This window comes from Oncorhynchus gorbuscha, linkage group LG04, assembly GCF_021184085.1.
Source record: "Oncorhynchus gorbuscha isolate QuinsamMale2020 ecotype Even-year linkage group LG04, OgorEven_v1.0, whole genome shotgun sequence".
NCBI lineage: Eukaryota > Metazoa > Chordata > Actinopteri > Salmoniformes > Salmonidae > Oncorhynchus > Oncorhynchus gorbuscha.
The window spans coordinates 44,770,681-44,792,749 of record NC_060176.1 but is presented as its reverse complement, the minus strand read 5'-3'; the positions used below and the strand labels follow the sequence as shown (position 1 = coordinate 44,792,749).

Below are 22,069 nucleotides of genomic sequence, written 5' to 3'. Positions count from 1 at the left end.
GCTTCCGCACGACAAGGGGTACTGGAGCGCCAAGTCTAGGTTCAAACGTCTTCTTAACAGTTTCTACCACAAGCCATAAGACTCCTGAACAGCTAATCAAATGGTTACCCAGACTATTTGCAGTGCCACCCCCCCCATCTGTGCATAGTCACTTTAACTCTACCTACATGTACATATTACCTCAATTACCTCGACTAACCTGTGCCCCCGCACATTGACTCTGTATCGGTACCCCCTGTATATAGCCTCCCTACTGTTATTTAACTGCTGCTCTTTAACTATTTTTTGATTTTATTTTTTTACTTCACTTGTTTTCTTAAAATTGCATTGTTGGTTAAGGGCTTGTAACTAAGCATTTCACTGTAAACTCTACACACCTGTTGAATTTGATGTTTCAAATTGTCTCAATGAAGAGTTCGGCGTTCGACAAGCCATATCCACCGTTATGGTATGGATGAAGCCTGGGCTGAAATGTGAAGCCAACTGAAGATGGTTAGCTTTAGAAAACCCTGAGTATATCTAGCTTGCTTTGTGGGATACCAAGCCGGTCTTCCAGGATGGTTAACAAAAACATGAAATGCCTGCAGCACTACTGGAGCAGGGTTGCCTAGCCCTGCTATATAGTATTGACCTCCAACCAGGTATTTCAAATCTTTTGAATATTAGCGATATGACAAAAATCAATGACGCATGAGTTGGGGGTTAGGGTAGATCAAATGTACACAAATCATCTATTTGTTATCTTAATTTGACACAAGCTGTATCCTTTTTAGCCACGCCCTTGTGGAGATATGAAAGGGTTTGATTGGTTTAAGCAATGTATGGGGAAACTTTCATTTATCAGAGGGTGCACGTGCTGGTAGGCTATATATCTCCATAAATCAAAACACTAAATCCTCGTAATAACTTTGCCATTTGTATTTTCGAATATTTTATGACATTTTAATAAAACGTTTTCGAAATAAAAACTATGATGCTGAATGTATTTGATAAACAATATTTGTATTCAAGCATGATCGTTGAATATGAATACTGTGTCCTGTAGGCCCATACCAGAACAACATCTAAGGGGCTAAAAAGGGAAGTATATATTTGTTAAGTATATAGGCTTATGCAATAAAGAACAATAACGTATGTTTATAATATATGTTTTGTAATCATTTGTTCATATAGATCATCATATGAAACTTACGGGATCATTTACATTTATATATATATATATATATATTTACATTTATATATATATATATATATATATATTTGCAAAGTAGTAGTTATAAGCGCTATGATAGTAAACGATTACCGTAATAGTAGGTTAGCCTAATAATGTATTTTATATACTTTTAGGCTGCAAATGTTTAAAACGCACACAGTAGGGAGGTAGGAAATTAATTTAGAACTTTTTCCGTTTTAAATCAACTGAAACTTTTCAAACATAAAATGCACAGACATGAGCATCCATTCAAGAACCTCCTCAATCATTAAAACAGTATACTTTTATTTCGTTTAACATTATTTTGTAGCGTTGATATCACGCATTCAAGAGCAGTTTTCAAATGAACAAACATGTTATAACAAAGAGCTTTGTAGGCATATAATGGGTTGTAATAAATGATAGGCAAAAAATATTGTGACAATTTATGTTGATCTACAACGCATGCACATAATTACAGCAAATAAAAATAGTTACATTTTTATTTTATTTGACCTGTATTTAACTAGGCAAGTCAGTTAATAAGAACAAATTCGTATTTACAATGACGCCTACCAAAAGGCAAAAGGCGCTGGGATTAAAGATAAAATAAAATAACATTTAAAAGAGCACAAAACACACACCGCAACATGAAATGGTTATGTTGTCTTACTGAAACTGCAAATTATATTGATTAACTGACCGAAGCAACGCCATTGACTTTTCAATGTTTAACAAACAAGTCATCAAAAACATTCCTCCATAGAATGGTTATTTAAAACAAATTTTCAAAACGTCCTTATTAACTATTGTGTCAAGATCCCGAAATAAATCATATTTGAACTACACACGTGCTTTGGTTGTAAAATACAGTGGTTTATAGCGGTTCGTTGCATGGCTAAGTGATATATAAAAACATTAGGGATTTATTGCAAATAAACGTCAGTGCCATTAGTGAACAAATTACAGTGTCATCAACACACAAGCGCAACCATAATTCACAGACGCAAACAATGTTATCTATTATGCATACATTCCGCATTAGAAATGTTAAAATGCCGTTTGGTATGATAGCAAACATCTCAATCTTCATTCATCAGGCTATGAATAAAAAATCTAAATTGTAATCAGTTTGTTAGATTTATGACCTAGGAATATGAGTCTCTGTCTTGATAGGAGTCAATACCTCGGACCAACTGTTGTATACATTGAAGCTGATCCATGCAATCCTTGCTGGATACACGTTTTGCCGCTGACGCACCAGAACTCTGTAGCGAGGAAACGCTGTTTACCTCTGACATAGGCATACAGTGCAATGGAGCAGCAATCGGACGATTTGCAATAGTGTGACAATTCACGTCTCTATCCGTCATAAGACGAATAGATGTCGGGGGCGTCGAACAGTTGTCTGGTAGGCCTACTCTATTGGAAATTAAGTATGGCCTAAACCGGGTAGGAGGACGCACTGGGCGGCGATGCACTGGGGTTGATGCTGTGGTGGAGAGAGCAGCCGTTGCGGCCAACTGGGAGTAGGGATAGGGGAAAATAGCACCAAAAGGAGAAACCGTGAGGCCCTATATGGGAAACAAAGAAAGAGCGGTTAGGGCTGCAAAGTTTGCTGTTATTTGCATTACTTAAATGAGCCTAATTCATTTACGACGTCATAAGCGTAAAAGCCGCCTGTTGAGTAGTGTTGCTGAATGAATAGATGGTAGGCATACCTGCGATGCCATAGCATGCTGCTGAAAGTTCAAGGGTAATCCTGACGTTCCTGACACTCTTTGTACAGAAGATACTGGGATACCAGCCGTGCCCATGGAGCACACTCCGCCAGATGACACGGCCATCAGCATGTGCCCCATTGCTGTTGCTGCTACACCGGATAAAGTTTCTCCCTGCATGTTGACTTGGGCATTGTGTAGGAGACGGTGAGCGACACCCAAGGGGTTGAGAATATATCTAGTCCAATCCGGTGGATAAGAATAGCAGTGTGAAAAACTGCTGCGTCCTAGGCCTGTGATGTGAGCACTTTGGTCCGTTTCCACGGTTAAAGGCTGGTAGTGTTCTGTTGCCCTCGGATCCTCTGCTCCAAAGCAACGTGTCATACCATCAGTTATGGAGTTTATATGGTCCTCTTTTGGATCCTCTGAGTCTGTTTCGGTCCTAAGTGAGTCCGTTGAAGCCCTGTCCGCTTTGTCGTGGAATGTAGTGACATTTGGCTCAGGTGTCAGTTCCTCTGTGGTGGTTGAGGTTTTTCGCAAGTCTTGTCCAACATTATTCCTATGTTTGCTTTCTTGACCGCTTTCGTTGTCACTTTGGCAGCCCTCTAACATGATTGGTTAAATACAATGTTGTTTGTAAACTGAAAACAAGTTGAGGCTAAACATTTTACCATTACAATATATTATGGTTCGAAAGGTACAAATGTATTCAATTCGTTATCATACAAACTCACCGATTGACGTTGCATTTCCTGCGCTTTTCAGTGGAGCCTCATCCAAAGAGTCACCAGAGGTTTCACTGAACTTTTTTATATTTAACCCCAATTGTTTCCTAATTTAAAAAAAGGAACATTTTAGTAGGCCTATTGACAATTAAGAGTTTCTAGAAGTACTTAGATTTACATTTCTCGTTTTTTTGTCTCACTTTTTTTCTCTTCTACCATTGCCAGTGTCACGGAATCCTTTGGCGAAAGGATTGTTATCTATTTTCAGTTGTGTGATCTGAAAATAGAAAGGACTGTTAAGGACTGTAATGTTTCTAAACATTAGACCAGTAATTACATTTGAACACTATTAATCATAGGCTATAGGCTAGTGATAAACCAGGAGTTGGCCTATAAAATCCTTCAAACGATTCCAACAAAATCTTTGTCCACAAGAAATTTGTAAAGGGTTTACATTTGAACAACAGTTATAAGTTATGACTGCCAGTGGGTTTAATTGCCTGTTCAGGGGCACAACGACAGATGTTGTACCTTGTCAGCTCGGGGATTTGAACCTGCAACCTTTCGGTTACTAGTCCAATGCTCTAACCACTAGGCTACCCTGTCGCCCCGGCCTATATGTCAGTAATGAATTTAGACCTGGATTGAAGTCTATATAACTGCAATAATTGTTCATCACCATCTATAAACTCTTTACAAACTCTTTATGCATAATATATACATGTGTGTATACATATATATATATATACAATTTATATTTTCCAGAGTCTTATCAATACGAAAAATACATTGATATTCTGAAATTTGCTTTATGAAATGAATGAGTGCCTACCTTATCGTTTTGATATGCAGTTACAGCAATGAATTCTGTCTCAGAAAAGACATAGGTCCTGAACGTGCTATAAGGTAGTTTGCGGATATCATTGGCCCTCACAACGTGAAACCTGGGCTGGTATTTGTGCATTGAGTTAAGAATCGTCTGTAATTGGAGACAACATACATTTTAAATAATAAACTAGGCCTAGTCATCAACTCGAACATTGGTTTAAGAAAAACTAGTCTTTCAGTTATATTTCAATATAAGAATACATTAGATTAGTTAAACTGCACTGTAAATAGACTACATTATTAACACAAAACGCTAGTATTTTTGCAACTTACAAACCCATGCTTGTCCGAGATGTTGTTTGTCAATTTTAATTTGTGAAAATTGACCACTTTTGACATCCATTGCTCGCCAGAAGCGGGACTGTCTGGGTGTATGTACATCCTCTTTGGCATTTCAGGATCTGCCTTTCCTGACACCATCCAACGGGAGTTGTGAAACTTGTACCTGAAGTCGTCGGCCGCAACAATGTCCACGAGCAAAATATATTTTGCCCTTTGGTTCAAGCCAGTACATCTTGCTTTGAACGGTGGAAACATGCGCCTGGAGAAAAGGTTAAACACATCGATTCTAAATCACAGACGTATAGAATATAGGCTGAAAAAAACGAATAACTTTATAGGCTATGGTTGTTGATGATATTTTAGAACATTTACCTTCCTGATTTTGTTATGACCATTTCAGTGCCGAATTTGTGGAATTGTGTCCAAAGGTGCCTTGCCTCCAAGTGAACTTTTGGATCATCCTCCGTGGCTTCCGTCTCCAGCGTTTTAGGAGGACTGAGCTTGGCAGACTGGGTTGCATTATGCTGTTCCAGCGAGGCTTTGCGGAGGATCGTTTCAGCATTGACCGGATCCAGCATGCGATGCCTTTGCGCAACAGGCATGTGAAGAGACCGGTGGGAAGTTAACGCAATAGCAGGAAAAAACGGAGATTGTCGGGCCAGCATTGCGTCGAGGGTGAAATCCGAAGCCGTGTTTGGTAAAAACGGTTGGAATGCCATATCTCCTGGTACAAGTGGATCACTCATTCAAAAGTGAATCCTCTTCATGTCAAGGTAGGACAACCGATGTCTTCAATAATTTCTTAAATGCACACGTTTTGATATTTGGATTAAGCTATATTCAGTCAAACTGTCACATTTTCTCAAGTGTATTTCAAGCTGGTATTTCGTTGCCATTTCATCGTAATTATAATGTAGCTTACCCTTTTCAGAAGACAAAAGTAGGCCTACCCATATGCCACCTATTTCAAATTTCGATTAGGCTAGTTTGTGTTAAATCCGAACAAATGTTACCGGTTGCATTCGATAAGTGCATTTCCATCTCATTCCAAGGAATTGTCTTCTATTCTTAGCATTATATTAGGCTACTAGGAGAAAAACAAACCCAGAATAGGGGCAATAGCCTATCCCATCAAAGATGCAGCGTGCACTTAGCTCATGTTCTTCCTTCCCGAACTGTGCGAATACGTTACGAAGTCCGAGCCGGAGTTGATTGGATCTTTGACACTTTGGACCTATTCCATTATGGGTGTGGTTTCACGGATCAGGTGGGTAGAGCGGTTCAGTAAGCTGTATTGTAACATGGGGTGTTGGGTTCATATGCAGTTCGGTCTCTGCCACTTCACGGGTGATCAAAATAAAACTTTGCAAGAAACGTCGAGCCAATATAGTCAGAGTGTTCGTGAGCAATGAACGATTACTGCGCACCATTGCAACTCGGACCTGTCCACGTGCGTCTGATGCTGAATTCCACTTCTCATCAATCATTTGGCGGGGTAGACTTAATATTGTCCTATTTATATTGCCTTGCTGACATTTAAAAAGAACATAGGCTACACCCAAGAAAGTCAGTGATTGAAGAGATGCAGTGTGGTATGCAAACATACTGTAGTAGACAGTAGCCCATGTTTCCCTTCACAACGAATGAGCACAAAATAGTGGACTTACACATTTATCATAAATAAGTGTGGTTATCCAAACTACCAGCTAAAAGGCTGGAGAATGTCTAGTTATTAAACGTGTAAGGTCTTTAGGCTAATCCATTAACTGTAAGCACAACTTACTTTTTGAATTATTAGAATCATAAAGATATTTCAAGTGTATATTTGACAACTATTATCCACTATAGGCTCATTTTAAATAATTAGAATTGACAATTAAAGTAAATGCCTCTGGCTATAATTCAAATACAGTCTTGTCATCAAGTAGGCTATGTTTATTAATCTCTCAAATCATACATTCAGACAGTGATCATTTCAACAGATATGTCTGACCCCCAGACAACACTTTCAAAGTCAATCACTCTGTCTACCTCCTCTCTTGTCACTCTATCTGAAGTGTTTCAATAGTCCATCTTCAGTCCATATTACATACTCAAATGTTTTATTTTATAGGCCAATACCACATTCAACTGCTGCATCATCAAGGAAATGCCATTGGCCATCCTAAACACTGGTATGCCTATTAAAACACATTCACTTGCTTCAGTCTTCCCACACCATTCCTGTGCCCCATGGCTTCCTGGACCCACACTGTGACAGCCTCGTGACATGAGAACGGGGCTGCATGGGTACAGTCTACAGTCAGGGCCTTTGCTCTGCACAGCTACTAAATATATATATAGTATATATACACCTTATATACAAACGTATTTGGACACCCCTTCAAATTAGTGGATTCAACTATTTCAGCCACACCCATTGCTGACAGGTGTATACAATTGAGCACACAGCCATGCAATCTCCATAGACAAACATTGGTAATAGAATGGCCTTACTGAAGAGCTCGTGACTTTCAACCTGGCACAGTCATAGGATGCCCTGCTAGAGCTGTCCCGGTGAACTGTAAGTGCTATTATTGTGAAGTGGAAACGTCTAGGAGCAACAACGGCTCAGCCGCGAAGTGGTAGGCCACACAAGCTCACAGAATGGGACCGCCGAGTGCTGTAGCAGCAGAGTGCGTAAAAATCGTCTTCGATGCAACATTCATTACCAAGCTCTAAACTGCCTCTGGAAGCAACGTCAGCACAATAACTGTTCGCGAGAGCTTCATAAAATGGGTTTCCATGGCCGAGCAGCCACAAACAAGCCTAAGATCACCATACACAATGCCAAGCGTCGGCTGGAGTGGTGTAAAGCTTACCGCTTATGGACTATGGAGCAGTGCAAACACGATATTTGAAATGATGAATCTTGCTTCACCATTTGGCAGTCTGACGGGCGAATCTGGGTTTGGCGGATACCAGGAGAACGCTACCTGCCCGAATGCATAGTGACAACTGTAAAGTTTGCTGGACGAGCAATAATGGTCTAGGGCTGTTTTTCTTGGTTCGGACTAGGCCCTTTAGTTCCAATGAAGGGAAATCTTAATGCTACAGCATACAATGACATTCTAGACAATTCTGTGCGTTCAACTTTGTGGCAGCAATTTGGTGAAGGCCCTGTCCTGTTTCAGCATGACAATGCCTCCATGCACAAAGCGAGGTCCGTACAGAAATGTTTTGTTGAGATCGGTGTGGAAAAACTTGACTGGCCTGCACAGGGCCCTGACCTCAACCCCATCAAACACCTGAATTGGGATGAATTGGAACGCCTACTGCGAGCCAGGCCTAATCATCCAACATCAGTTCCCGACCTCACGAATGCTCTTGAGGCTGAATGAAAGCAAGTCCCCTCAAAAATGTTCCAATGTCTAGTGGAAAGCCTTCTCAGAAGAGTGGAGGCTGTTATAGCAGGAAAGGAGGGACCAACTCCATATTAATGCCCATGATTTTGGAATGAGATGTTTGACGAGCAGGTGTCCACATACTTTTGGTCATGTAGTGTAGAAGGTCTGCCAGTGATTGTCCAGGATGGATTAGTCTCTGGATTTAGTTACAGTGCTTTTTATTGCTCAATGGTCCATGGCAGGCTAGGAACGTACTAGTGAAACCTCTTACTGAGTGAGAGCAGCAGGTTCGGGACAACAAAGTCTCAGACAGGCGTTCAACCTCCAGTGTCATTGGTTTGCTTTCACCAAAGCTGGCGATGTTAATTTCCTTTCTGCGATTGTTGAGAACCGGATCTGAGTGAATTGTTACAAGGCCTCAGTACTACTATGCTATAGGTTGCTTTCATCTTCCAATACAATTCAAGCAAGGCAGTCACTGTATACATTACAGTGTTGCAGAGCTGACCCAGTGACCAAAAAACATGGGATCGCTATGACAACCCTCGCTGTGAAATTAGATGATACCTCAACATGGAACCTTTGTGTATAGGTTTCTCTATGTGTCTCTGATCAAATCCTGAACTAAATATGCGTCGTATTCTGGGGTTACACTGGCACTGACGATGACCCAATCTTTTTTTGTCAGGAGAGGAAAGGGAAAACCCTGCCTGTCCATCAGCCAACTTCAAAAAGGCCCACTGAGTAATCTGAAACAAGCCGGAGAATGAGAGCAAACAAGATGCCTGGCTGTTACTTGTGGGCTTGGCCACAAGCTGCGTGTGAAACCTGTCACAAGGGACTAACCGCAGATTTCTATTGGGTCACTGCCCAGTGACATCCTCTCCCTGCAAAACTTCTACATTATGCCCCTGTTAGGACATGCAGGACATAAGGGGTCCGGACTCTGGGACAACACTTGTTGAGGGACCTTGGGGGAGCTTTCCAGCAGTAGATTTCAGTCTTGTTGCGGTCACCTAACTCTAACTGTTATCAACAAAGACGGCACTGGTATCACCCTATAGTGGAAACAGTGTACACACTACACATGTTGTACACCCCTGGGTCATGCCGTGCCAATCAACTTTTCGTCGCCAGGGTTCAATGTACCACCCTCCACTGTAGGTTCCCTGACCACTTGGGCACTGAGAGCTTGAATAGCATCCTTATCTCAGTCCAAAACAACAGGAAGTAAAGGTGTTATGTTGGCAGGCATTGTCCCTTTTCTTTTATGCACCAAAGTTACTTTAAATTCAGCTTATGTCTTAGTCATAAGGTAGAGTGAGATGGCCAGAGGAGTGTGTTGGTTACGAGGTGACAAACCACAGCACGCTAAAAGTCTGAGAAAATAGTACCACAGTCTACGCTCGCACTGAAGGTCTATAGATTAATAATTGCATTCTATACAATGTAAGTCAACCATCTTGCCATATTATTTGCCTAGGAATATATTATAAACAACTCTGATCCATGTCTCTCTGCAGCACTCATATAGCCATTTCTTCTAGCCTAGCCATGGAATCCCAGCTCACAGCTAGGGCCAGGGTCATTGGAAGCTCTCCAAACCGCCATGGCCATGCTGTCTCCCTAACACCTCTGATGTTTCGGCAGTTGAACACTGATGAATGGTCTAATGGTAGCAGGTCAGTGTGACTGAACACATTTGGACTTTGCAGGCACAAGGAATGTAGTTAAACAGAGGAGCAGAGGTGCTAAAGGAGAAATCCTTAGATACGTCCCAAATAGCACACTATTCCCTCTATACCCCACTACTTTGACCAGAGCCCTATGGGCAGCGGTTAGAAGTAGTGCATTATGTAGTGAATAGGATGCCATTTGGGAGGATGCCCTGGAGTAGATTGGTCATCAAACACACAGCAGCAGCCAAGTGGCAGGGTGATGGAGCAGACTATGAAAACTAATGTGAAGGTAGTGGTTATATAAGGGTCTGATGATCACCTTACTGGTCAGCAGAATATCTGGCCTGGGAATGGGGGAAAATAGGGGACAAGCCACATCATGGAGATATTTCAGTATGTTCTAATACTATCTCCATGATCCAGACAATGTCCTTTTACCTCACACAAGGGACTGTCTTTCCTCTTTATCATTCCCAAATCATCACCTCATCTTCCCTTCCGTCACGGAGAACAGTAGATACCAGTATTATCTGTCTTTGACAGAATCAACATCAAAAGCTATAAAGCTGTTCTCACTAAATTATACGGTAACTAAATGAAGTGAAACATGATGTTTCAACAAAGTGCTAGAAAGGGAACTTTTAGCATGGCTGCCTGTCACTATTCCCTGTGGTCCACTGGCACAGATAGACTGGGGATATTTCCCAAATGGCACCCTATCCCCTGTGTAGTGCACTAGGGCCCATAGGGTTCTGGTCAAAAGTAGTGCACTCTGTCATGGAATAGGGTGCCATTTGTGATGCCGCCTGGGACGTCAGACTACACTAGAGGCAGCTGGCGATCAGCATGATTAATGTGACATCTGAGTGGCGTGAAGGGAGAGTGGAGCATGGTGGCTCTACAGGAACACAGCTCTCGCACTGCTGTGTGCACCATGCCCCCCAAAGACTACCAGGTCTGGTACACTCATGTGTCCCAAATGGCACCCTATTCTAACGGGTAATTTTTCACTGTTTCTCTGGGATCAATAGGTCCTATAAACATCAAGGCCAACCCCTATTGGGCTTGAGTCCCCCTTCTGGTTATTTGTTTATGTTTATTAATTTGAGTGTGTAGTTTGAAATTCTGAGCTGATTTAGGATCCTGTTGGTTCCCCTGATACACAGGTGGAAATTATTTGACACGTGAGATTAACATTTTATCATAGTTCTGGGACTCAATGAGCCTCCTATTAGACTCCCATTAGACTCCTACTAGACTCCTACTAGACTCCTATTAGACTCCTACTAGATTCCTATTAGACTCCTACTAGACTCCTATTAGACTCCTATTAGACTCCTATTAGACTCCTATTAGACTCCTACTAGACTCCTACCAGACTCCTATTAGACTGTCCTGAGCCATCTTGGGACATCTGAGTTTCTGTCTCGCTGTCCTGCCTGTTGAGATGGATAGCTGTCCTCCTAGGACTGGGTACATTGTAAAAGTAACACACTCAACAACACTTCAGATATACTGTATTGGCATTTCTGTGCAGCGAAAAGCTACTCTTCAAGATTAGCAAAGGACTGCCAGACTCTGTGAATAAAAGTCCCGCAGTTCTAGCACCCTTGCAGAATTGAACATGAATCCAGATAATGAAAGTAGTGAAAGGTCAATTAGGAAAAAGAAAAGAATGAATAGGCTACATTATGCATCTAGCTCCCTTTGCTCTGATCCCTTTGAACATATTCCTTTTGTAAAGGATAGCTCTGACACAGGTCTGTATATTTGAGATTTTATGGCGGTATGTATTGTGATAGATGATGCCACTGACAGAGAGGTGCTTGGACAGCACACAGAAGGGGAAATCATCTGAAGTAACCCGGCTTTCATTTATTTATAACTTACAGCATTAGCTAAGTTATTAACAGTTTGAAATACCTTCATCAAATCAGAGTTTGATGGTTTTTCCCAAGTATGAATTAGCTAAGTTTGATATGGTGTTGTGTATAGCTGGAGCTGGTTCCATGAAGAGTATGCTGACAGTGGTGTGGTCCTGTTCTGTCTGGGAGAGTATGGGAAGGGCTTCTCCAAACACCGGGTTACTTAACTTAGCCACCCCCCACACATGTGCGCAGGCACACACACACACACACACACACACACACACACACACACACACACACACACACACACACACACACACACACACACACACACACACACACACACACACACACACACACACACACACACACACACACACACACACACACACACACACACACTCATCAATACTTGGATGAAGAGACTATTTCACAGGTACAGCTCTTTTTAACTGCAAACCCTCAATCTGTCAGCCACCTCTCAATAAGCTAATAGTTCTAATGTGTGAAAATTGATTTCTCAGGACCTGCTACCTCCTCCTTGCTCAACCCTTTTTCATTCACTTTCCTCTTTCACTCAGCTTTAAAAGGATTTATAGCCTTGTTGTTATTGATAAGCGGAAATGAATTTTACTCAATAATAAAACCTTTGGTTTGTGTAAAGTTTGGGGTCCATGGAAAGTGTATTTGCTGAATAGTGATTTTCATTCAACAGGCCTTGGCACATACATTTGAGGTGGAAATAAAGATATACTGTACAGCCTTTGAGTTTAGTAGACAGTGCTACTCTCAGCACAAAGCCTCATCATTGTTGCTGAAGCTTTGAGCTTAATGCTGCATTCGTGGTCAGCCCAAATGTCTTAACAGTACTGATCCCTGGCAGTCATATCCTGAGTAATCTTCTGTTGTGGTGTTTAGCAAAAAATAAGATGGAGTTGGATAGTAACCTCCCGGTAAATGGAAACCTCTTAGTATACTTGATTAATAACAAAAGAGCAGCAGCTGTGGCAAGATGTACGTGGTTGTTGTTGACAACCCCTGGGGATTTAACCTAAAACTCAGCTGGTAATTTGCTGCCTTACTCTTTAGGTCAACTATACAATGAGGCTTAGTCGGTTTATTGATGTCCCTCTTCCTTCCTGTGTGTGGGGGGAAGTGGATTATTATTAATTTTTTAAGCATTTAACAGAAATAGGTGAATTTGTTAGAGGGACTTCGTTACAAAAAATATAGAATACACAATCCTCAAAGGCTGCCCTCAGCATTTGTCCTCCCAACCTCCTCTTGACGAGATTGGCCACTCGAAAAGAAAATATGCCCAAATCCCTTAATTAGGCCAGATATTTTAATTAGGAGTAGGTAGATAGGCGGAATACATACTGTAAGTTTTTTTTTTTCCTTGTTTGCATTACCTCTGAATGAAAGAGGCCTCCTCTCCCCCCTCCTTAATCCCCTTTCCCTAACATTCTCAGAGCTTGACATTCTCTTGCGATTTCTACATCATTTTGATCCTTCTCTGAAACAGACGACCCTCGAGTTACTGCTTTTCACCTTTCCCTCGTGTCTATTGTTGAAAGAGGCACACAGGGTTAAGCAGGAAGTAAAAGGCTAGCCTATGTCTTCCTTCCTGTGCTCTCTCTCTCTCTCTCTCTCTCTCTGCCCTATAACCATACTCCTTTCATGGCAATGGTGGCTCTGCTTTTTAATAACAAGCATCTAGAATTTGGCAATAGAAGTCAATGACTTAGACCAACACTTCTACAAGAACTGCTGCTTTCAGGATGCACCCACAGATGTTGAGTGACCACCGTCATTAAGAACAATGTTCCACTAAACAAGTCAGGTGCTCTATTATGCCAACAGACTGTAGGGGGATCTTGCTTTTTGTATTTTAACTTTGCACTCCTACTAATCGGAGGATCATTGCCCATGCTTCACTTGAGAGCTGAATGTTCATAAGTGTTTACCGAGCAAATATGACCCCATTGGCCCCACATGGGTATTTCGTGGGCAAGGTGGGCACACACCAAGCCCACACCAAGCCCACATCGGCCTCACACAGGCTAGCCCACAACAAGCCCAACACAGGTTAGCCCACACTAAGCCTAACACAGGCTAACACACACCAACCCCAGGCTAGCTCACACCAAGCCCAGGCTAGCTCACACCAACCCCAGGCTAGCTCACACCAACCCCAGGCTAGCTCACACCAACCCCAGGCTAGCTCACACCAAGCACAGGCTAGCTCACACCAACCCCAGGCTAGCTCACACCAACCCCAGGCTAGCCCACACCAACCCCAGGCTAGCCCACAACAAGCCCAGCTAGAGAATTTTATCAGCCAGGAAATGGCTGAATGATTTCTGCATTTTGCACCATTAAGCTATACAAATAATAAAAGTCTTATTTTCAGACACACACTCTCAGACTCTTCTCATACTCACACTGCCCTACAGGGTAATGGAAACCCTATGAGGTCCAGGGGACTGACTCTCCACTCAAAAGCAGTCATTCAAAATGTCAACCAGCTTGTCAGATTCTTTACACCAAAGACACAACCGTTAGCAGCCTTGCACCCCTGCAATATGTGTGTGAGTCACAGCAGCTGAAATCAAATAAACAGATCACATTCCTCTTCCTCTTATCATGTGTCTTATACCCAGACATTATATAGGCTGACTTGTTACGCAAGACTAAAAGGGGCAATCGGTGGTTGTTACATCCATTTTTGTACTTTAAATAATGATACTCATTGACTCTTGAATATCTATAACTTATAAATGCCACAAGCTTAGTTTAACTGTCTTAATTAACCCATCAAAACCTCAAATATAAGCTTGTTTTAATTCAATGTTTGTAAACAATAAAATGATAAACAACCACTGTATATGGAAAATATGGATCAATATCTGTCTGTATGACTTTGAAAGTGTTTACATTTCTCCAGCCCCATCCCTCAGTTGTTTACCAAATCAGTGGTGGTGACAGCGTGGCTATTGTTTTAACTGCAGGTTGCCCCTTTAACTAGTGGTTCTGTACTTATACACTGAGTATACGAGCATTAGGAACAACAACAACTGGCACCTACTACCATACCCCGTTCAAAGGAACTGAAATATTTTATCTTGCCCATTCGCCCTCTGAATGGCACACATACACAATCGATGTCTCAATTTTCTTAAAGCTTACAAATCCTTCTTTAACCTGTATCCCACCTTTTATCTACGCTGATTTAAGTGGATTTAACAAGTGTCATCAATAAGGAATCCTAGCTTTTACCTGGATTCACCTGGTCAGACTGTGTCATGGAAAGAGCAGGTGTTTTTAATGTTTTGTATACTCAGTGTACATGGGAAGTACTAACATAGAATATCAAATAGGCTTCTCAATATAAGGCTATTAGCAAGCACACCAAGGTAAGTGTTATACCTAAAGATGTTTTAGTCAACATCTCAAACCCAATGCATATTTAGTGGTACTTTCATATATTGCTAAATTAAATTGTGTTGCATTTGCAATAAGGCTGGATTCCTTCTTCGCCTTCACAAGGATATCTAAAGCTTTAAGAAAATGCAAGGAATGTCTAGCATCTCCATGTGAATGTACTGGACCATCCCACTGGCCTCCTTACACCCCATCCTAGATCCCCATGATCACTTTGTTGTGTGCTGTTTAAATGACCCTGCAGAAAAACAGTCCTGCGCGCCAACCTTCACACCAACACACACACACATACAATTGCTGCAAAATGAAAGTGCTCCAATCTCATGCCCCACACACAATGAGTCAAAACAATGCCCACACAAGATCCTGAGTGCCACACCAGTTTAAAACCAAGGATAACAGCTGTTTCTGTATCGGTATCCTTCAATGCAGAGTTTGGCGATTAAATGCTGAGATTCAAGTTACCTTGGTCTTGCTTTGATACCGGAGAGTCCCTTACAAATTCAATGGCATAGATGTATAAGAAGAACATAACACCTTACTGTCTAAACCCAATGTATATTTTCCCATCCATCACCACTTTAGAATAATTTAGGCTTAAACAGTTATGGAATCTACTAAATGCTATTTTCATGGTTTAGCTTGGATGCTTTGTTTATATGTAGGGCATTTCATTTTAATTGATTTCTGGAAGAAAAAAAAATGGAAAAAATCTCCAAACACTTAAAAAAAAAATGGTCATTCTTTCTTTACCTCTTTTTTTCTCACACTGTCTCAGGCACCTCTCCAGAATATCCCATATGTGTTCAATTGTTTTATCATCTGGTGACTGAGACGGCCATGGCGTATGGTTAACATCGTTTTCAAGCTCATCAAATCATTCAGTGACCACTCGTGCCTTGTGGATGGGGGCATTGTCATCCTATGGGGCATAGCCATGATAGGCAAAATAATGGCTTGCCCAGAATTTATATACATTACCCTAAGCACGATGGGATGTCAATTGCTTAATTAACGCAGAAACCACACCTGTGTGGAAGCACAGGCTTTCAATATACTTTGTATCCCTCATTTACTCAAGTGTTTCCGTTATTTTGGCAGTTACCTGTAAATTGTTAGTGGTAAACGCCATGAAGACCAATGAATACACTATGACTGATTTAGTGTTTACCAATAGTGTTTATGAGGTCACTGTGGCTGTGAAATATTGACTTAAGTGCTTGGATAAGACATCCCTAATAGAGGATAGTTAGGAAATGAGCTCTTCAATTGAAAAACAAAATGTGCTTTCCTTATCGTCAGCACAAACAGCTATAAGGAAGAAGAAACCCATGAAAGACCACCCGACACTATAAGCTCGTTCCAAATGGCAACCTATTCCCATATAGAGCACTACTTTTGACCAGAGCGGGCCCTGGTCAAAAGCAATGCATTATATAGGGAATAGGGTTCCATTTGAGATGCATTCTATCTGTCTTCCTGTTGATGGGCCTGACAATATTCTTTGATTTGAATAGTGTGAATATTTATGTCCAAAGGTGTTTGTCTGTTCTAAATGTGTGCTGTCTGCAGGAAGATACAGATGACAGTTATTGCCAGGATAAGTGGCTATGGATTATAGGAAGCTTGTCCTGACAGAGGAAGCATTAAGGGCTCTTCATTAACTCATCATTCTCAGGTACACAATCAATGTGAAGAAGAGTCCCAACGAATACTGTCCGAATGAACCCAGTCCTGGTTAACACCATGGCAAATATGTTCTATCTATCTGATTAAACAAAGAGTTAACATAGAACATATCTTTAAAAAATGTCACATATTTACATTGTGATTATTAGAAATAGTATCATATATTTGGTCATTCAAATTGTTGTGTAAATAAATGCATGACTTTTACAAGAAAGAAAGTTTCCCATGCCATGTCCATAGAATTCATCACATACAATGTAAAATAGACTACCATACAGTAAATGTAAATACAATGATGAGATAAAAGCTAATCATGACAGTGATGGTAGAACGGCGAAGGGCAACTTTGATGGGGGTGGGGGGCCACAAAAAAACGGAACTCATCGGGGGCCGCAGTGGCTCGTGGGTCTGCGTACCCTCCCCCGCCGCCCCACTTAGTTTGTAAATTAATTTCCTGCAATTCTGCACATTTTGCCATGGGGCGGAGGAATTTTGCAATTTTACAGATAATCTCCTGCAATTCGATACATTTTGCCTTAGGGTGGAGGCTAATTTTGCCGTTTTTAATATTAGAACTAATGATCAACGGACCCCACGTGTCACGACTTCTGCCGAAGTCGGCTCCTCTCCTTGTTCAGGAGGCGTTTGGCGGTCGACATCACCGGCTTTTTAGCCATCGCAGCTCCATTTTTCTTTTTGTTGTTTTTGTGAATTTTACCCCTTTTTCTCCCCAATTTCGTGGTATCCAATTGTTTAGTAGCTACTATCTTGTCTCATCGCTACAACTCCCTTATAGGCTCGGGAGAGACAAAGGTTGAAAGTCATGCGCCCTCCGATACTCAACCCAACCAAGCCGCACTGCTTCTTAACACAATGCGCATCCAACCCGGAAGCCAGCTGCACCAATGTGTCGGAGGAAACACCGTACACCTGGTAACCTTGGTTAGCGTGCACTGCGCCCAGCCCGCCACAGGAGTCGCTGGTGCACGATGAGTCAAGAATATCCCTACCGGCCAAGCCCTCCCTAACCCGGACGACGCTGGGCCAATTGTGTGTCGCCCCACGGACCTCACGGTCGCGGCCGGTTGCGACAGAGCCTGGGCACGAACCCAGAGTCTCTGGTGGCACAGCTGGCGCTGCAATACAGCGCCCTTAACCCGGGAGGCCGCAGTTCCATTTTTCATGTATCCATTTGTTTTGTCTTGTTCCCTGCACACCTGGTTTTCATTCCCCAATCAATCTACATGTATTTATTCCTCTGTTACCCATCATGTCTTTGTGTAAGATTGTTTGTGTTACGTGTGTATTGTTGACGCGCCAGACTGGCTTGTTTTTTCCATGTTATTTTTCACAAAGATGTTTATTGTTAAACATAATTCTTGTGACTGTTTTGCGTGTCTTGCACTTTCGCCTAAAAAAAAAGTGTGCGCCTGTTCACAAAGCTCTGCTCTCCTGCACCTGACTTCGCTTCCAGTACGCACACATCTGACACCACGCCAGTCGGTAATTCTAACTACAAGTTTATATAGCTGACCGCTAGACTCATTTATCAATCTAAATTATGTATATATATATTTTTTTTTTATGGGGCGGGCCACCAATTGCCCGTTGGTAAAATATGTCAAATATATGGATGGGACAGACAGATAGGAACACATTTTCAAAAATGATTCTGCTTGCCAAAATTCCACATTCAGTGCATTCATTTTATGCAGGTTAAAAGGAAAAGGCATAGAGCCATAGACCATATATCTATTGGAAAAGCAATGCTCCTAGAATGAGCATATAGATACAGTAACATGAGGGCTAGTGGTTTGCATGGACCTGTGCTGTTTCCCTGTCACCACTCTGGTCCATCATCACTGTTGTAACGGGCCAATGACGTTTCAGGGGACCACCGTGAGACACTTACATTCATGGCTGTCGCTACATATGAGGAGACTCTCCCGAACGACGCTGGGCCAATTGTGCACTGCCCTATGGGACTCCCGATCACGGGCCTGTTGTGATACAGCCCGGGATCGAACCCGGGTCTGTAGTGACACTTCTAGCCCGCTGTGTCACTCAGCAGGCCCTGCACGCTTATAATCTTGATCTGATTTACGCCTCGATCACACCGACAGTTTTTTCGCACAAAATGGCACGGAGCATCATGTGGATATGTGTGCAACAGAAGTTCATACCGTCTATGCATACAATTGAATGCATATGTTTGAAAAATACAATGCATGCACCACACAGAATGTACAGCAACTGCTCTGCAACGCCATGCGGCAAACGCAAAGTTCCATTGGAAATTAATGTACTTCTGATGTACCAATACTCAATAAAAAGGTTGAGTAAGGCTTGAGTTAAAACGCTTGAGTTCTATTCGCGCCTGCCTCTTTGCGAATATGTGGAATCATTAACAGTGGTTTGTTCGTTATGCGTGCCTGCATCCCACAGATTTGCAGAACAGATGATCCTTTTTAATCAATTATTTTAAGGTAATTTTTCTGTTTGTTTGGGTAATTGGAGATGGGAGTTCCATTGCAATCTTGGCTCTGTATAATAGATGACAGAACAGATTATCCTTTTTAATCAATTATTTTAAGGTAATTTTTCTGTTTGTTTGGGTAATTGGAGATGGGAGTTCCATGCAATCTTGGCTCTGTATAATACTGTGCATTGCCGTGAATTTGTTTTGGACTTGGGGACTGTAAAGTGACCCCTGGTCAAAATACAACACATTTTCCAAAAAGTAGTAGCATTAGTCACGTAAACACAGAAATAAACAAATGGCACATTGGATTCCTAATTTTAAAAATAAGTGGTGCTTTTCTTACAGAGGAGACAAAGGTAAATAAATTACTACCATAAACGTTACATACAAAGGACAGCTCCTGGCTGACAGCGCATTCACCACTCAAGCTAACGGCTAAAACTCCAGTCTCGTGGCACAGGCCGATGGCCTGAGACATGAAACGATCTACCCTAGCTCGAAATCGGCTCATTAGAACAGTAGGCAAAACTAGAGACGCTGCTGACAGTGTTTGCGAGATGCCGGGCCGTGACTCCGGCCATGTCTACAGACATCCACCAAACAAACAAAAACGACTCTAGGAGAATGAGTGCGCAACTGGTAAATAGTCGCCTATAAATATGTCAGTCAGCTGGCTAGCTGCCGGCAGACTTCTATTCCAGTTACGTTGAAGGGCTCTGGCTAGTATTACCTAGCCAGCTAACGTTAGAAGGATTAATTAAAAATATAAAGTTAAACAGAGCCTACCTCAGCAGGAGCAAAAAATAGGCTACAAAGTTTTCATAATAACTTTAATTTTCAGAGACTATGCTGAGACCGACAGTGATGTGGCGCTCAGTGTTGAGGCTGAGGCAGACTGCAATGCATGCAGAGGAGACAGAGAAAGAGAGGAAGCAAGCAGAGAGAGAGAGAGGTAAGAACAGAACAGTGGTTCCCAAGCTTGGGGTCGGGCCCCATGTGGGGTCCACAGAGAAAATCTGTACTAATCTAATCTTATCAAACAAGTTAGGAACTTTAAAACATAATATATGTTTCAATATGAACATCTGGACATGGCATATCTTTCTTATAGGCCTACATTAAAATGCAATCAATAGGCAAATAAAATTTGATTTAATTTATATCGGTGGTTGTTCATCTTATCCATTACCCACCTTGTTTTTACCACTGCATCACTGATATTAGTACAGAGTCAGTAACATTCTGATAATGAGTGTGTATGTGATAATACGATCATCTGTGTGCTCCATTGATGTCTGTTTGTGCGGAGCTTGATTAGTAATGCCTAGGAATACAAATGTGAACGCTATGTCATTTGAGAAAAGAGATATCTATGTATAGAGTTGATGACTTTTATGCATTTCATCATTACAACTGACTGAACAGTCTCTGATGCTACATGTCAGTGGGAGTCATTACTCATATTTCCCCTCTTTCAGGAGTATAACATTACAATTGTATAGCTTACAGGCTATGTGTTTGTAGATCGACTGAGGTGAATTGGGGGAGGGGGGGGCTATATATTGGTGATTTTTGAGGTGTGCTGTAGCAGACACAGTGGTGACTGGGGAATCTGAAAAAAAGGGAAAAGACAAGAGCTTGATCTTATAAAAAGAATACCTTCCTTTCTCATAGACAGCAACACATGTTGATATCACCCCCAACTCCTTCCATGGCCATGGGAACAGGTGCAAACTGGTTCACACAGATCAATATAAATGGAGTATGACTGGGACTCAGTGGGACTGGAGCCTCAACACATTATAATATCTCCTAACATTGCCAATATGGATTAAGTGGTAGACCAACACAGCAGGAGCAGACAGTAAATAACATGGTCTGGAGCTCTGAAATCCCTCTACACTCACAAAGCTGAGTATAGGACACATCCAAATACAGTATATCAGTGGTTTATAACACTAAGACCTATACATAATGTATTTCTCTGGAACGAGGATTATGGAAAACACAAATGGTGGTGTGTGGGTGTCAGACAGTGGATGTGACAGACTGACTGGCTGACTGGGGTGTTTCAGGTTTCAGCTGTAAGCTGACATTCTGCAGCTTTTCCAATGTAAGCAATATCTTCTCAAGGGACATAAGGGAAATACTGATGACTTAAAGTCAGATGCTGGATCCTAAACATATGATCTGTGGACGTCTTAACACCTCGGTATCTGCTCTCTCATTTCCGGCTCTCCCGACTCCCGGCCTCTATTTGTTTCTCAACGACCGACTTCTCCCCGGGGAGCAATAACGTTTTGCACAGTAAACTGCATTAGTGTAATTCCTCCTAGGATAGTGCCAGAAAACGTCTGGCTTCAATCAGCTGTCAATAGTGGACTTCATTAATCGCACCCACTATCACCCTTTGTGAGACGAGATACAGTAGGGATGAGTAGACATAAACAGGATCAGGAAGTGCTGACTCATAGGGGTTGACCTGCTTTTGGGACACTTTACTTATACAGTACTTTCTCGACTATCGTTCCAAATAAATCCAGTACTTCTTTTTAACATGAATGGTCAACTGTAAGTACATTTGTAAAAATGCATCTTTATCACTTTTATTTGACTTTGGTATACCTAATACTGTTGCTTTCCGTTAAACAAATGTGTTGAAACTGCATGTGAGGACGTGACAGCAAAGAGATCAGACATCAGAGCTCTGAGG

At 41.8% G+C, this 22,069-nt stretch overlaps 2 protein-coding genes across 2 annotated transcripts; both read right to left on the bottom strand.

Annotated features, from left to right (window-relative positions):
- Positions 1-1,583: 1,583 nt before the first annotated feature.
- Positions 1,584-3,525, bottom strand: LOC124032991 (T-box transcription factor TBX3-like). Its single transcript, XM_046344930.1, has 2 exons — positions 2,914-3,525; positions 1,584-2,766 (listed from the first exon to the last, which is right to left on the bottom strand). Exons 1-2 carry the CDS (start codon positions 3,523-3,525, stop codon positions 2,341-2,343), a joined length of 1,038 nt encoding a protein of 345 aa, XP_046200886.1. The 3' UTR covers positions 1,584-2,340.
- A 309-nt stretch (positions 3,526-3,834) lies between these two features.
- tbx3b (T-box transcription factor 3b) lies at positions 3,835-5,961 on the bottom strand. The gene is made up of 4 exons (XM_046344928.1): positions 5,181-5,961; positions 4,800-5,067; positions 4,471-4,617; positions 3,835-3,915 (listed from the first exon to the last, which is right to left on the bottom strand). Exons 1-4 carry the CDS (start codon positions 5,552-5,554, stop codon positions 3,835-3,837), a joined length of 870 nt encoding a protein of 289 aa, XP_046200884.1. The 5' UTR covers positions 5,555-5,961.
- Between the last annotated feature and the right edge of the window lie 16,108 nt (positions 5,962-22,069).